This window comes from Alosa sapidissima, chromosome 11 (assembly GCF_018492685.1).
Source record: "Alosa sapidissima isolate fAloSap1 chromosome 11, fAloSap1.pri, whole genome shotgun sequence".
Classification (NCBI taxonomy): Eukaryota; Metazoa; Chordata; class Actinopteri; order Clupeiformes; family Clupeidae; genus Alosa; species Alosa sapidissima.
Window position 1 is genome coordinate 26,285,455 of NC_055967.1, and position 13,176 is coordinate 26,298,630.

A 13,176-nucleotide genomic window follows, 5' to 3' on the forward strand; every position below is an offset into this window, starting at 1 on the left:
ACTGCTCCCCCAGTGGCTCCCTGTCTGGGCATGATCTACGCGCTGCACTGTGAGAGGGTGGGCAGGAGACGGGAGTCGTCCAGTGGGTGGCCCACTACTGAACCAGACTGGGGGCTTTAGGCTGCCGCATAATCACTGGTGCTTCTTCCAGTAAAAACTCAGATGAAGCACCATTTCATCTTTCTGCATGCCACTGCACAGATGGGATAAGCTGAACAATGTATATAGAACAAGCAGAACATATTCTCATACGTACAGTAAATCTGACTTTTAGGAGACAGAACAAAACAAGCAAAGATCATTATATCATTACAGTCAGCAATCTTAAAAGGACATAAACAATATTCGCTTATATTCACTTCACATATAGTTATGAAGACAAGTGATGTCAAGCACATCTGTTTTCATTTCCAATCGATTACAAAATAAAACATCCCCGGTTTGGCAATTCTGTGAAGTTTCACAATACTGTGAGTCATGACAGGACAGAACACTCAGCAAACATTGGAACAACTCCTCAGCCTTATGAACACAGTTTACGCTGCTTACACCCTGTCTCACGTCACAACTTTCCCACATAATAAAACGGCGTACCGACATCCAACAAGACAAGACCCGTGACTACTAATAACTCAACACATCCATAAACATCTCTGAATAATAACCGGCGATTAAATGAGTCATATCAGCGTCGGCGTCCGCTCTGGCAGCTCCAGTCTGAGCGTGAGCGTGAACGCGAGGCATCGGTCGGCTCTGCCCACCTGAGAGAGTGCACAGCAGGCGCTGGTCCGTCCCTGCCCAGGGCTGTGGCTCAGGGTCCTCCTGAGAGGCCGGCGCCCTTTCCCGCTCTCCAGCTCTCGCCGCAGCTGCTCCATCCCCGCGGTCGGATAGCGGTTCAGGGGCTGCCACCGCACAGGCCTGCCTACTTCCGGACAGGAGCGTCCCAGCGGCATGATGTTAGCACTAGCGGCCGGAGCGAACAGTAAACTATTGAGGCACACACACGTATACACACACACACACACACACTCACCAGCACGACAGCGGTGTGCCAGCCCACTCTGCCGTGTCTCCGTGAAGGAATGAACACAAGTGCCCAGACGTACGGCCGCCCAGATGTTATCAAACACACTCACACACACTATCACACACACACACACTCACTCACGCGCGCGCGCGCCATGGAACATGAGAAGATAAGTTGGATGGAATGGAAGGAATAGGCTTGGCCCACGTCCATTCAGGTGGGCGGCTTGTGCCAGGACATGCGGTCTGCTCTCCATCATCTCCAGCAGACTGGAGATAACCCAAAGCACACGCTCAAAAGAACCGTTCGCCACACAAACACAGTGGAAGAGTATGTGATTGCATGTGTGTGTGTGTGTGTGTGTGTGTGTGTGTGTGTATGTGTGTATGTGTGTGTGTGTGTATTTGTGTTATGCGTGTGTGTGTGTGTGTGTGTGTGTGTGTGTGTGTGTGTGTGTGTGTGTGTATGTGTGTGTGTGTGTGTGTTAAGTGTGTGTGTGTGTGTGTGTGTGTGTGTGTGTATGTGTGTGTGTGTGTGTGTCTGTGTGTGTGTGTGTGTGTGTGTGTGTGTGTGTGTGTAGCATATGGCATAACAGACAGCCCTCAGAGATGAACTAGCGGCTGGGTTTGTTGTGAGGGCCTCTCTTCATCGTCTGCAGTGTGTGTATGCAGGCCAAGCGGGGTGTATGCATTTCATTAGCCTGCCCCGTTTACATGCACTCAACCAGTAGAGCGCACCATCCAAACTAGCACTCATGCTCTCACAAGCCGTTTCATGTTCAATGCACTGGTGGGCACAGACACAGACTGGTAACAAAAACATGATATTGCCACAGACTGACGTCTTCAAATGAAACATAACAAAAGCAGGATGTATGTCAAACACACACCTACGGCCCTGGCCTTGGCGCGACTGTCTGGGGCACCTGCACTGTACGCCGGCGACCCAGCATCCTACCCCAACTCTCTCTACCCCCCCTCACTTCCTGTCATTCTCCACTGTCCTATCTCATTAAAAGGCATAAAAAGGCCAAACAATATACTTAAAAAACACACACACACACCTACAGCAGTAGAAAACATGGTGCTGTGTTCCACATGACAGCATTTTAAACCTTATTTAAGGTTCCTAATCCAATATCCGACTCTACAGTGCCTTGAAATATTTCTCATGAAATCATAACCATCTACAAAATCAGTGTGAAAGCAGCACACTGTGCATTGAAACCAACAGGCCAAAAAAGATCTCAGTCAGTGCTTCTGACAAACGCAACCAGCCTCTCACAATTTAAGGATGTGTGGACAAATGCACAGGCTTTAGCGTTATGCTAATGCACCTTTAGTATGAAGGGCTGTTCACACCAAAAATGATAACTTTAATGATAACGGCTGTTCACAACTTTAATGATAACGGTTGTTCACAGCACTAAGCTATTTATGGTTGATATACTCTGAGTCTCTGGCCCTCTCTTAGAGCCAGGCATAGTGAGCTGGCCCTCGGAAGAAAAAGTTTGGGGACCACTGCTCTAGCTAATATGAATGACAATATAACACACATAAACTATAACCATAACGACTGAAGAATGATACTGTCGGTGTCACTTTCAGTTATTGTTTTAGTTGTCGTTCTTGGTGTAAACGGCTCTTTTCAGTATAATTCTACTCACGTTAGCCGTCAGCTGAGTGGTAAGGGCAGACACCTTCTCCTGGGAGGAATCCAACTCCCTCCTAAGCTTGCGAATCTGCAAAACATGTCATTCAGTTCATGTTAACACCTTAAAGTAAGAATGGTTGCTTCTTAGGGTCACAAAATAACAGGCAGAAATAACATTAGCAATGGCTACCGGTATACATTGTGAACAATGCAGGCACATTACAACATCAGAAAGATTCTGACAGCACCCTGACACTTAGTCTGGCATTCTCTCAGGAAAAAAAGGCAGGCCGATGACAGGTCATCTTACCTCTGAATGTGATTTCTCTTCAGGCTAAAAGAGAGACACACAGAGACAAAGACAGAGAGAGAGAGAGAGAGAGAGAGAGAGAGAGAGAGAGAGAGAGAAGGAGAGTTTGGTGATCATAAGTTTCTGACAGCAAGGTGTATCTGTTTGTCAGCACAGAATATCCAGACGTGATGGACACACACCTGCTGTTTGGTCTGCTCAGGCTTATGTGTGTGTGTGTGTGTGTGTGTGTGTGTGTGTGTGTGTGTGTGTGTGTGTGTGTGTATTTGTGTTGTGTGTGTGTGTGTTTGGTCTGCTCAAGAGCGGTGTATGCATTTCACACCCTGTCAAATCATCTTATCCTGGGTTACTGCCAAAAGACTTAAGGAGCTCTCCCCAGTGCACTCGTCTATATGCCTACATGCTTTCCTTACTAATCAACACATGGGGATGGTGTGAAATCAGGCCACGTTTCTTACAATAATGAGCAAATTTAACTTTCTGAGGATGGTTTATTTATAATCTGTTCCATCTTTTGAATTGTTAAACATGTAGGCAAATAGGGCTAATTACCGTAAGGTTTATACATTGATTTTGCAAACTTTCCTCAGCTATGAGGTTAATGCACAGGGGAGGGCTATACATGCCCATCAGTCTTCCTCCTGATCTGATTCTGATTCATTGGGCTTTTGGGCACTGCGGTTAATACATGGGTGCGGTCAATACAACGTTTTGTGTTTTTAATTGGCATAAAACACCATCATGCGGTTTATACACGGTGCAGCTAATGCATAGGACATGACTGTACTAGGACAGAGACAACAACAGGGAACGTACTAGAGAACTGTTTTTCAAAAGAACGGCTGTTTGAAAAAGCCTGAGTTGAGCCTTTTCTGCTCAGTGTGTGTCTGTCCTCCCAGTGTGGTGGCCTGGCGGACTGACTCACCGTGGAGTAAACTGAGGACGTGCTGGACACCAGCGACAGTGAGGAGCCATGAACTGAGGAGAGAGAATACACACACACACACACACACACACACACACACACACACACACACACACACACACACACACACACTTGTAAGCAAAACCTTTCCCAGTGAATCACATTTGAACCTCCTTACCCCCAGGTTCGGGGAGACGGCTGAGCGCGCACCAACACGTCAGCTCACTCTGAACAAAACACACTTCTTTATCTTCATTTTTCTTCTTCTCTCCACTTTCACGAGCGTGATGAAATACGCCCATCACCAGGCAGCTATTGAATCTGCCTGTCAGCCAGTGTACAGTCACACTTTCACCAGCCCAGACACGACTTCCAGGAAAAACATTACGCTACTGTGGCTAACGTTCATGCCTCTGGTCTTAACTGGAGGCCCAGTTCCTGTAAGTCTATTAAAATTCACTCACTGGAATGACATTCCAGAAAAGATACATTAAAAAACAAGTAGCCTAGTTAACTCTGCCCTCCGCAAGCACCTCATGGACTTGGGGTTTGTTTTTGGTGGGCCAGTGTTGGCCTACGCTCCGATAAACAAACACACCAGGTCCACCTGCTAGGTCCCCAGGGCTGAGAGTTTATGTTCATTGGATCTCTCTTTGTTTTTACCCATCCGACAGAACATGCTGTGTGTTATTTATAGGCTAAACAGCCATTGAGTAACAACATGCTGTGGGTTATCCATAGGCTGAACAGCCACTGAGTCAGCCAAAGCTGCTCGCAACACACACCATAGGTGTCCCTGAGTTCATTTTGATGACTCAGCCTCTGAGACCACTGCAGACATTAATCAAGGTGCTTGTGTTCCTACCTGCAAGTCCAAACACCTCAGACATGTGTTAATCTAGAACCCGCCTATGGACCTGGGGAACTCGATACCCTCTCCCGTGGCCAAGAGGACTTAGTCAGAGAGGAGAAGGAGAGGAGGAGGAGAGCGCCTCGGGATATATCACACAGTACCCGGGCCAAGTGCAGTGGTCGTTAATCAAGCCGGGAGGCCGACCGTTTGTTCAATCCTTGGGAGCGACAAAGCGTTTCTTTGTGTTTTGTGGCTCTTGTTCCTTGTGGATGTTTTGAGTCGACATCCTGCTGCTACAAGAAAAAACTGTCAAAACCGCTTTCTGACTGCACCGTCTGCTGGGACGGATGCCCACTCCGCCGCAGACTACCACAGAAAGCCACATTTGCATCAGCAATTATGTGGTTAATGGAGGGGTTTTAATCAATGAATCTCCCACTAGCTATTCTGTTGCCCAGAGTAAACAAAAGGGAATTGAGAAAAAAGAAAAAAACTCCCCAGTTCAGTTCAGCTCTATTACAGTAAGTTCAATTCATTTCCATCCAATTCAATGTAAATTCAGTTGAATTAACTTCAATAAATTCTGTTTAATTAAATTCAATGTAAATTCAATTCAGTGTAAATTCAATTAAATGCAATGCAAATTCAATTCAGTCTGTTGCATTCCATTTGTCACAATACATTTAGAGAACTGCACACAACGTTCTCAACAGTAATAAGCCTCAGGCTTCATTAAATGGACACCTCAACAGTAATAAGCCTCAGGCTTCATTAAATGGACACCTCAACATTAATAAGCCTCAGGCTTCATTTAATGGAGTCTCACCTTCTTCCAGGCCGTCCCTGAAGGATCCGGAGTTGCTCATGGTGCGACCCTTCTCCTCCAGCGACATCGACGAGTTGCGCAGGCGTGGGTCACTGTAAGGGTCAACACAGGGCCCGTCCTGATTGGCTAGACCGTTGGTGGTGCGCAGGGTGGACATGTTGACATGAGCAGCAGTGGGCTGACTGCCTGCTGAGGGCAAAACAACAGCAGAAGGGAGCTGCGTGACTAAACAAGTTGCACTAACTTGGCCACTGTTGGCAAGCATTTATTAGTCCCAAAACAACAGAGTGGATAAACATGCTGGTACTAAGTAATCACTCAAGCTGCATGCAGCTCATCAATCACTCATCACGGCATGCAGGTTCATATAAATAGTGGCATATTGAATTTGAACAAGACACAGATTGATTTCCTGACAAAAATACCAGTGCTTGATAGCTTAAAAAACAAGTCCATTGAAGTCAAAGAAACACACTTCCACCCTTATTTAACCAATCGCTTGCATGTGCAGTATAAGCCAAAACTAACTGATGTAGAACTGATACTGATCTGTTGCTGTTTTTAGGGAACAACTGATTTAACATTGATTAACATTGTTTCCACAATTGTGATAATTGTGATCATTTTCACAATTATCATTATATTACAACAAATCAAATGTGACTTTCAAAGATTACACGTGGCCTTGCCTGACCCTTGTCTAGGCCTCTTTTACTTCTACAACAAAAACCACCACTGTGTATGTGTGTGTGTGTGTGTGTGTTATTACTGCAAAACAAATTGCCCTACCATTACTACTACTACTACTACCACTACTACTACTACTGCTACTGCTACCACCACCACCACTCCAGACTGCGATGCACACAGCAGTAAAACTGGCCCCTACCCAGCTGGGCGAAGTTGAAGCGAGTCGTGCCGGATGGGGACATGAGGCCGGGGGAGAAGGGGTGGGCGCCGGCCGCTGATTCCTGCAGACCGCCCGCTGAGTGCGAGCGCAGCCAATCCCGCGACTCCTCCTGGCTGCGCAGCTGGGGCAGGTGAGCATACCTGGTGGGGGGAGAAACACACAGCTTTCAAATTCAAGAGGCTGGTACACACACACACACACACACACACACACACACAATCAAACACAACAAACACACGCACAACTATAGAGAAATTGCACATACATTCACACACACTACCTACTGCACACAGACACAGACCATCACAACACAAAGCATGCATGGCATATGAAGGTGATCAAAATTATCTTCAGCTTAAGATACTGAATGACGTTACATTACAAATGAACCACAAAATCAAACCTGCATATGTCATACGGTTAGATGAACTGGAGCACAGACAATTCAATTCAAGTCCAAGTTCTATATAGCTTCAAACAGCAACAATCAATACGGCATGTGAATCCAGTCCACACATATGAAATGCCAGTGGGATCCAGATCTGGGAGATATGCCACTGCTGGAGAGTGGAGACTCTAACTAAACAGCCCAGTCTGTGTGTGTGTGGCTGAAGTGAAGTTGGCGAAGCCTGTTTATTATGACAGGGATTCCAAACTGGATGGACAGGTCATGCTCACATCAAGCCAGCAGGGGGCATCACACAGAAAATGCACGAGGGGGGGGGGGGGGGCACTGGTCAACTCACAATTCAGCGGCACACACACACACACACAGCTACAAAGTATATCACACAAAGGCTGCAGTCTTGACACATAACAGCGTTACCTGTCCTGTCTTCGGGGCAAAGTGTTTCGGCTGAATTTGGGGCTAGCGGTGGGGGACGAGAGAGGACTAGGCACCAGAGAATGTGGGCAGACACAACACAGGGAGAGGGCAGAGAGGGCAGAGGGGGAGATTGTCAGTTACGATAGACAGGGCTGCTTTCAACCAAGCAACACCTGAAGGAAACATGCACACAATCTGACTCCAACATGGGCCCCACAAATCCCACCCGTACGTCGTCTAGTGGAGACAAAACAATAACGTGTGGAAAGATAGAGAGGAGTCAGTCAGAAAGGAAGCGATAAGGACGAGGCCAGATAACAAGTGACAGAAAGTGTGAAAAAGGAGAGATCTTAAGAGGATTTGGAGAAGTTTCCCCACCTAAGACAGCCCCTGCATATCAAAGGGTGTGCTGTATTCATGTAAACAATAATTCAAGGACTCAAAACACTCTGGAATCAACACACTCTATTATTTCCTCAACCCCTTTTAAGGGTGCAGTGGAGAGACTTCACAGCGTGAGCTCCAGCTTGGCTTGATGATGGTGATTATAATTTTTTTTTTTCCACACCCGAGTCTCACCTGGCGGCCAGGCCGGCTTTGACCATCCCTCCAGAGGTGTGCAGGCAGGCAGCCAGCACCTCCTCCCTGAGCAGGGCCCCCTCCGTCCCCTCGCTGCCACTGCCATTGCCCTGCGCCACAGGGTAGGCCAGCGTGGAGCTCCAGGTTGAGTCGACAGCGGCAGTGGCGGTGGTGGCAGCGGAGCATCCTCCGGGGCCGTTTTGCTGGCCAGAGGTGGCGAGGGGGTTGGAGATGACCGTGGCGTTTTTGGCACTCTCGGCGCTGGAGAGAGATGCCTGCTTGCTGGGCTTGCCTCCGAACAACCTGAGAGAGAGAGACAGAGAGAGAGAGAGAAACAGAGAGAGAAACAGAGAGAGAGAGAGAGAGATGGAGAGAGAGAGAGATAGAGAGAGAAAGAGAGAGAGAAAGGGAGAGAGAAACATGGAACAGTCGGAGGGCTTGTATCACATGCTAACATAAATACAAACATGCTATTGTATTGTATGTATTGTATATAAGTATTGTTGTATTGTATGTATTGTATATAAGTATTGTTGTACCAAAGTACCATTGTGTACAATAGACAGTATTTAGAGCTAATTACAAGCTAGTGGATATATCTACTACTGAGAATAATATTAGCATAACACTAGAGTAACAAACATCTTTGGCGGCATCTGCTGTATTTTGTAGTGACAGGAAGCAGTGTCTGTATCACAAGAGTGGAGTTCCTTAATGTAAAGTAAATATAATATTCATCTTCTTTAATTAAGGGATTACAGTAAGTCACTCAAGACAGGCCCAGGAAGATGAATAGACGTCCTTGTGTGTTTTTTCTCATGACTTCATCGGGGTGACTGGCGCGATAACATCAGCCCCACTCGGAGGCCAACAGAGGCCTGCGTCCGAGTGATCAGTCAAGCTCCGTGAAAACACTGGCCTCTCAGTCTGCCTCCAGTCACCCTGATTTAAACTAACAGCACCAGAGCACTTCACACGCACAGGGACCAGGAGGGAGGGGTGTGTTTGTGTGTGTGTGTGTGTGTGTGTGTGTGTGTGTGTGTGTGTGTGTGTGTGTGTGTGTGAGAGAGAGAGAGAGAGAGAGAGAGAGTGAATGTGTGTGGTGTGTGTGTGTTTGTGTGTGCATGTACTGTATGTGTGTGTGTGTGTGTGTGTGTGTGTGTGTGAGAAAGAGTAGCAGAGCCCAGGGAACAGCGGAGCAGCGATATCAGTCAAGGGGCCTTTTTCAACGGGCCGCCCGATCCCGAGTGTCCCCGTGCCCGGATAAACACAACGCGCAACGCGCTCTCTGAACAGACTCCAGCGGAGCCACAGAGCCAAAGGAAAGAACTCTGAGATGCCAACAACAACCCTCTCTTTCTTAGGGTGCATGCCTTCCACCACTAAGACGACCAGCGTCAGGGCGGCCCGTGACAGCAATACTGGCCGTCAATAAGCAACAAGTGGAAAGACAAACAGGAAGAGGATGAAAGGAGCTACATCCATTTGCTACATACTGGCTGTATTGCGTTATCGCATATTGCTGTGCTGTGCTGTGCTTCACTGGCTTAGTAGCCATACTCTACAAAACTACAATAAAGTTGAATCTAATCTTAACTAAAGTGTATGAGAATGGAATGCATAAATAACTCATTTAGAGTTATGTTTATTCACAATATGAGAATAATTAACCACAGAGAAAATTCATTATAAATGAGAAATTCATTCATTAGGGCATCCATTAGCTACATCTTTCTGAAGGGAGGGGCATAGTTATACATGACTAACAGCGTGTCCTAACCGGATTAGATGCGAGCAAACATTAGCGATAAAATCCGTTTAATTACATTGTTTCAATTGGAGTGTCCTGACTGCAAGTGACGCACCGTTTTGAAAGAACTTTTGTTCTTTTCTTCTATTTTCTTTCTGTCGCTCCCTTTGCTCTGCTATTTTGAATGAGAAATATGACGCAATAGGAGCGCATATTTAACGGTTTCAGTGTAGACAGATAACATTGACAGTCGCTCGCTCACATCCTGTTAGGACAGACTGTAAGAGGCATGAAAGTGAAGGTAAGTACAGAGACTGATGATGAGGCGAAGCAGACTGACCTGCGCAGAGTGGGGGAGGACATCTCACTGTACTTCCCTCCAGCCTGCCGTCCACTTCCTGCCTGTAGCCCCGTCTTCACGGCGTCCACCTCCGAACCCTTCTCCCGGTCCGTCTGGTTGCTGCTTCCAGCTACGCCGTTAGCGGTCAGAGGGAGAGTTGCGCCTGCGGCCTTGCCGCTGACACTGCGGCCTTTGGGCAGCGTGGCCGTCCTGAGGCTGGCGTCCGAGCCGGTGGCGACGGAGCGCGCGGACGAGCGGCTGGGCCGGGGGAGGCTGCGGTACTGCAGTGACCCCCGGGTGACCCCGAGGGAGCCGCCGTGGCTGCCGATGGGCAGGTAGGCGTCGTCCACGCTGCTCTGCCGGCACAGGCCCGCGGTGCGGCCACTCTGGAGCGGCCCCATGGACTTGGGCATCTTCCCCAGGGTGGCCGATCCGCTGAAGATGGCCGTCTGCTTCTTGAAGCCGAAGGTGGTGGTGGGGTTGCCGGGGGAGCAGGACGTCTGGGAGGCTCGGGAGGAAGAGGAGGAGGAGGAGGAGGCGGAGAGGGGAGGCTTCCTGGTGTCGTCCCGGCCGGCGTCTGAGGACTGGTGGCCGTTGGAGCGTGGAGGGAGGCAGCCCTTCTCTGACACCTTGGCATCATCCGTCTTACCTGGGAAGCAAATCGGGAACATCAGGCACGAGAAAGCAACAGACCATGTCAGTGCAAGTGAAACTGAAGCTCATTCCTCCAACGGCTTTCAAAACAAGCAAAACAAAGATGTATTGTTCAGCTATTGTTCATCTGCGCGCAGTGCACCTCACCACACATGAAAAAAATCTAATGATCTTATAGACGTTTAGAAGTTTAGCTGCCTGAAAGTCAAATCTATGATCATCTCATTAGATTACAACCCTCTGATTTCAACTCGGCGTAGACGTTTTTCATGACACATCAGAGAAGGCGTTTTGCCACGGTTCTGACGACAGACAGTGAGACACAACCCAACCCAGAGAGAGAGTTTAGATAAGAGGCTGGGTTGGTGCGGCACACCCGAGGAGGCAGCTTGCTTACCTGTGCTGTGACTCCGCGTGCCACCGCTTGTTGACGTGGGTCCTTTCGTCCGTGGCGCTGTCACGCCCACTTGCGCTGTCATGCCCCGTCTCCAGGAACCCGTGTGAGAGATGCTCGTGGGCATCGCCGTCATTGTTGTGGCTGCCGCCGTTGCAGCCGCCACCTTGCGACTCGACGAGCTCTTGTCCGACTCGTCCGAGATGTCGGAGGGGTGGCGGCACCACTTGCCAGAGCCGCCATCCATCTTGGAGCCGCCGTCCGGGCAGCACTTGGCCTCGTCACCGGACCACGCGCCACCGCTGAGCTCGGCCGCCGAGTGCTTCTCCGCGTCCGTCTGGGGCTGAGGACAAAGCAGACATCGAATAAACCAAACAACCATACACTGCAGACTATAACCTGAACTATACCCTTAGATCAGCTGATCAGACGCTTAGCTTAGCTGAGTAAGCAGTATTTAGCTGGGGGGGGGGGGGGGGGGGGGTTTAATCCTTGCAGAGCAGTGCAGTACTAAGAATTGCCATATTGAGAGCGGAAAGCTGATCTTTAGCTCTTTGTGTAGCCGGTTTTTGAGCTGGACTTGGGTTCCCTGTGGATTCCTGCGTTAACAGTCAGAGCCCTAATCTTGTGTGCTTTCTGAGGCTAAAAGGCCCCTGCCAAGAGGTCGGACTCTTGGAATGCCCATGGCGTCATCAGCTCAACTCTCTGTGTGACTGCGGCCATCTTGGCTAACTCACGGAACTGCTTTCAGGAGATGGGTTTTAAAGCCTCATCCTGTGCTAAATATGGCGTTCAGAAGGTTCTCCATTTAAAGGCAGGCTAGTCCGCACCTACTCCACAGAAATATTGTTGTAGGAACAGGAACAATGGTTCCGTTGGTGAAACTGAACCGGACGCCTGGCTTGTTGAACTCCTAAGAAATCCTCTGTGATCCTCTGTGCTAATGTTTTCTTCCTGCACTGGGCCATTGAGACTCTGGATGCGTTTCAACAGTAGTGCAAGGCCCTGCTTCCCTTCAGTCCACACCCAGAGCCTCTTAAAAACACAACCTGAGAGCCCAGCGCCACACAGCCTCTCCGATGGGAAAGTTGACACTCCGTGACACTGAACAGAGTTTGAAGCAGCGTCCAGAAAACTGGCGCAGACAAGCCTCGTATCTGGCCTCAGCCTTCACTGCCTCCTCGCTAGGCCCCAGCAGCTCCGACAGAGGCCGAGGTAAGAACACGCGAGCCTGTCTCCACCAGGGCTCCTCCAAGCACTAGGCAGACGCTGAGACGCGATCAGGCCCGGCCCGCGCTGCTGATCCTGGCCAACATGACGTCAGGCTCGACTCAGAGCGGCTCATTGTTCGCCTGCTACTGAAAATACTCATAAAAAATTATGACTGGGGGAAGGAATGTTAATGGCCTGGGTCTTTATCAGGCCGGCCAATCCAAAACACTGTTATCTTTGGTGCGATGTCATAAATCCAAACTGTACGGCCACGGCAGCCGCGGCCTCGGGAACGTAGAGAGAGGGGCGAGCAGAAACGCTATAAAAGGCAACGAGAGCTTTTTTCTCTTTTTCGAGGGGAGGGCGTCGGGGGTTAGATCTGACAGATAACTGGCTCGCAGCGGTGCTTTGAGTTCCTGACCCCCTTTTTTCCTGATTGTTTGAGTTGAAATGATTTTCGCTGGCAGAGCAGAACACAGCTGGGCCTTCAGCAAAAGGCGAGGAGAGCTTGTGTGTGTGTGTGTGTGTGTGTGTGTGTGTGGGGGGGGGGGGGGGGGGGTCATAGGTGGGAGTTGAGATCAGCTGTTGCCTCTCCTGAAAAACAGAGGTGGGGAGGAGAGGAGGGGTGGATGAAAGAGAAGAGAAGAGAAGAGGACTGGTGCTCAGGCTCATACTGCTGGCCTGCATCTGTTTAAGTGATGGGAAAGTGCTGATGGGAAAATGACTGAGCTAGGCTCGTCTCAGGGAGGGCATCATACAATCACTGCTGTAGGTAAACTAGCTCACACAAAGGGAAGATAAAGAAGGAAAGAAAGAAAGAAAGAAAGAAAGAAAGAAAGAAAGAAAGAAAGAGTGTGTACTGTGTGAGAGAGAAAAAGAGACAGAAAGACAGAGTGGGGGAGACATGGAGATAAAGA

At 48.9% G+C, this 13,176-nt stretch overlaps 1 protein-coding gene across 5 annotated transcripts in view; it reads right to left on the bottom strand.

Moving 5' to 3' along the window:
• LOC121723848 (neuron navigator 2-like) overlaps nucleotides 1-13,176 on the bottom strand; it is a 76,564-nt gene that overhangs the window by 14,359 nt on the left and 49,029 nt on the right. For 3 of the 5 annotated variants that reach the window (XM_042109999.1, XM_042110000.1, XM_042109997.1), the window contains 8 exons: nucleotides 11,051-11,390; nucleotides 10,000-10,648; nucleotides 7,910-8,212; nucleotides 6,484-6,644; nucleotides 5,595-5,783; nucleotides 3,916-3,968; nucleotides 2,991-3,014; nucleotides 2,694-2,768 (listed from right to left, as the gene is read on the bottom strand). In XM_042109999.1, coding sequence (XP_041965933.1) covers nucleotides 2,694-2,768; nucleotides 2,991-3,014; nucleotides 3,916-3,968; nucleotides 5,595-5,783; nucleotides 6,484-6,644; nucleotides 7,910-8,212; nucleotides 10,000-10,648; nucleotides 11,051-11,390 — 1,794 coding nt within the window. The remainder of the gene's footprint in view (nucleotides 1-2,693; nucleotides 2,769-2,990; nucleotides 3,015-3,915; nucleotides 3,969-5,594; nucleotides 5,784-6,483; nucleotides 6,645-7,909; nucleotides 8,213-9,999; nucleotides 10,649-11,050; nucleotides 11,391-13,176) is intronic. The other 2 variants (XM_042110001.1, XM_042109998.1) reach the window with 1 other exon arrangement.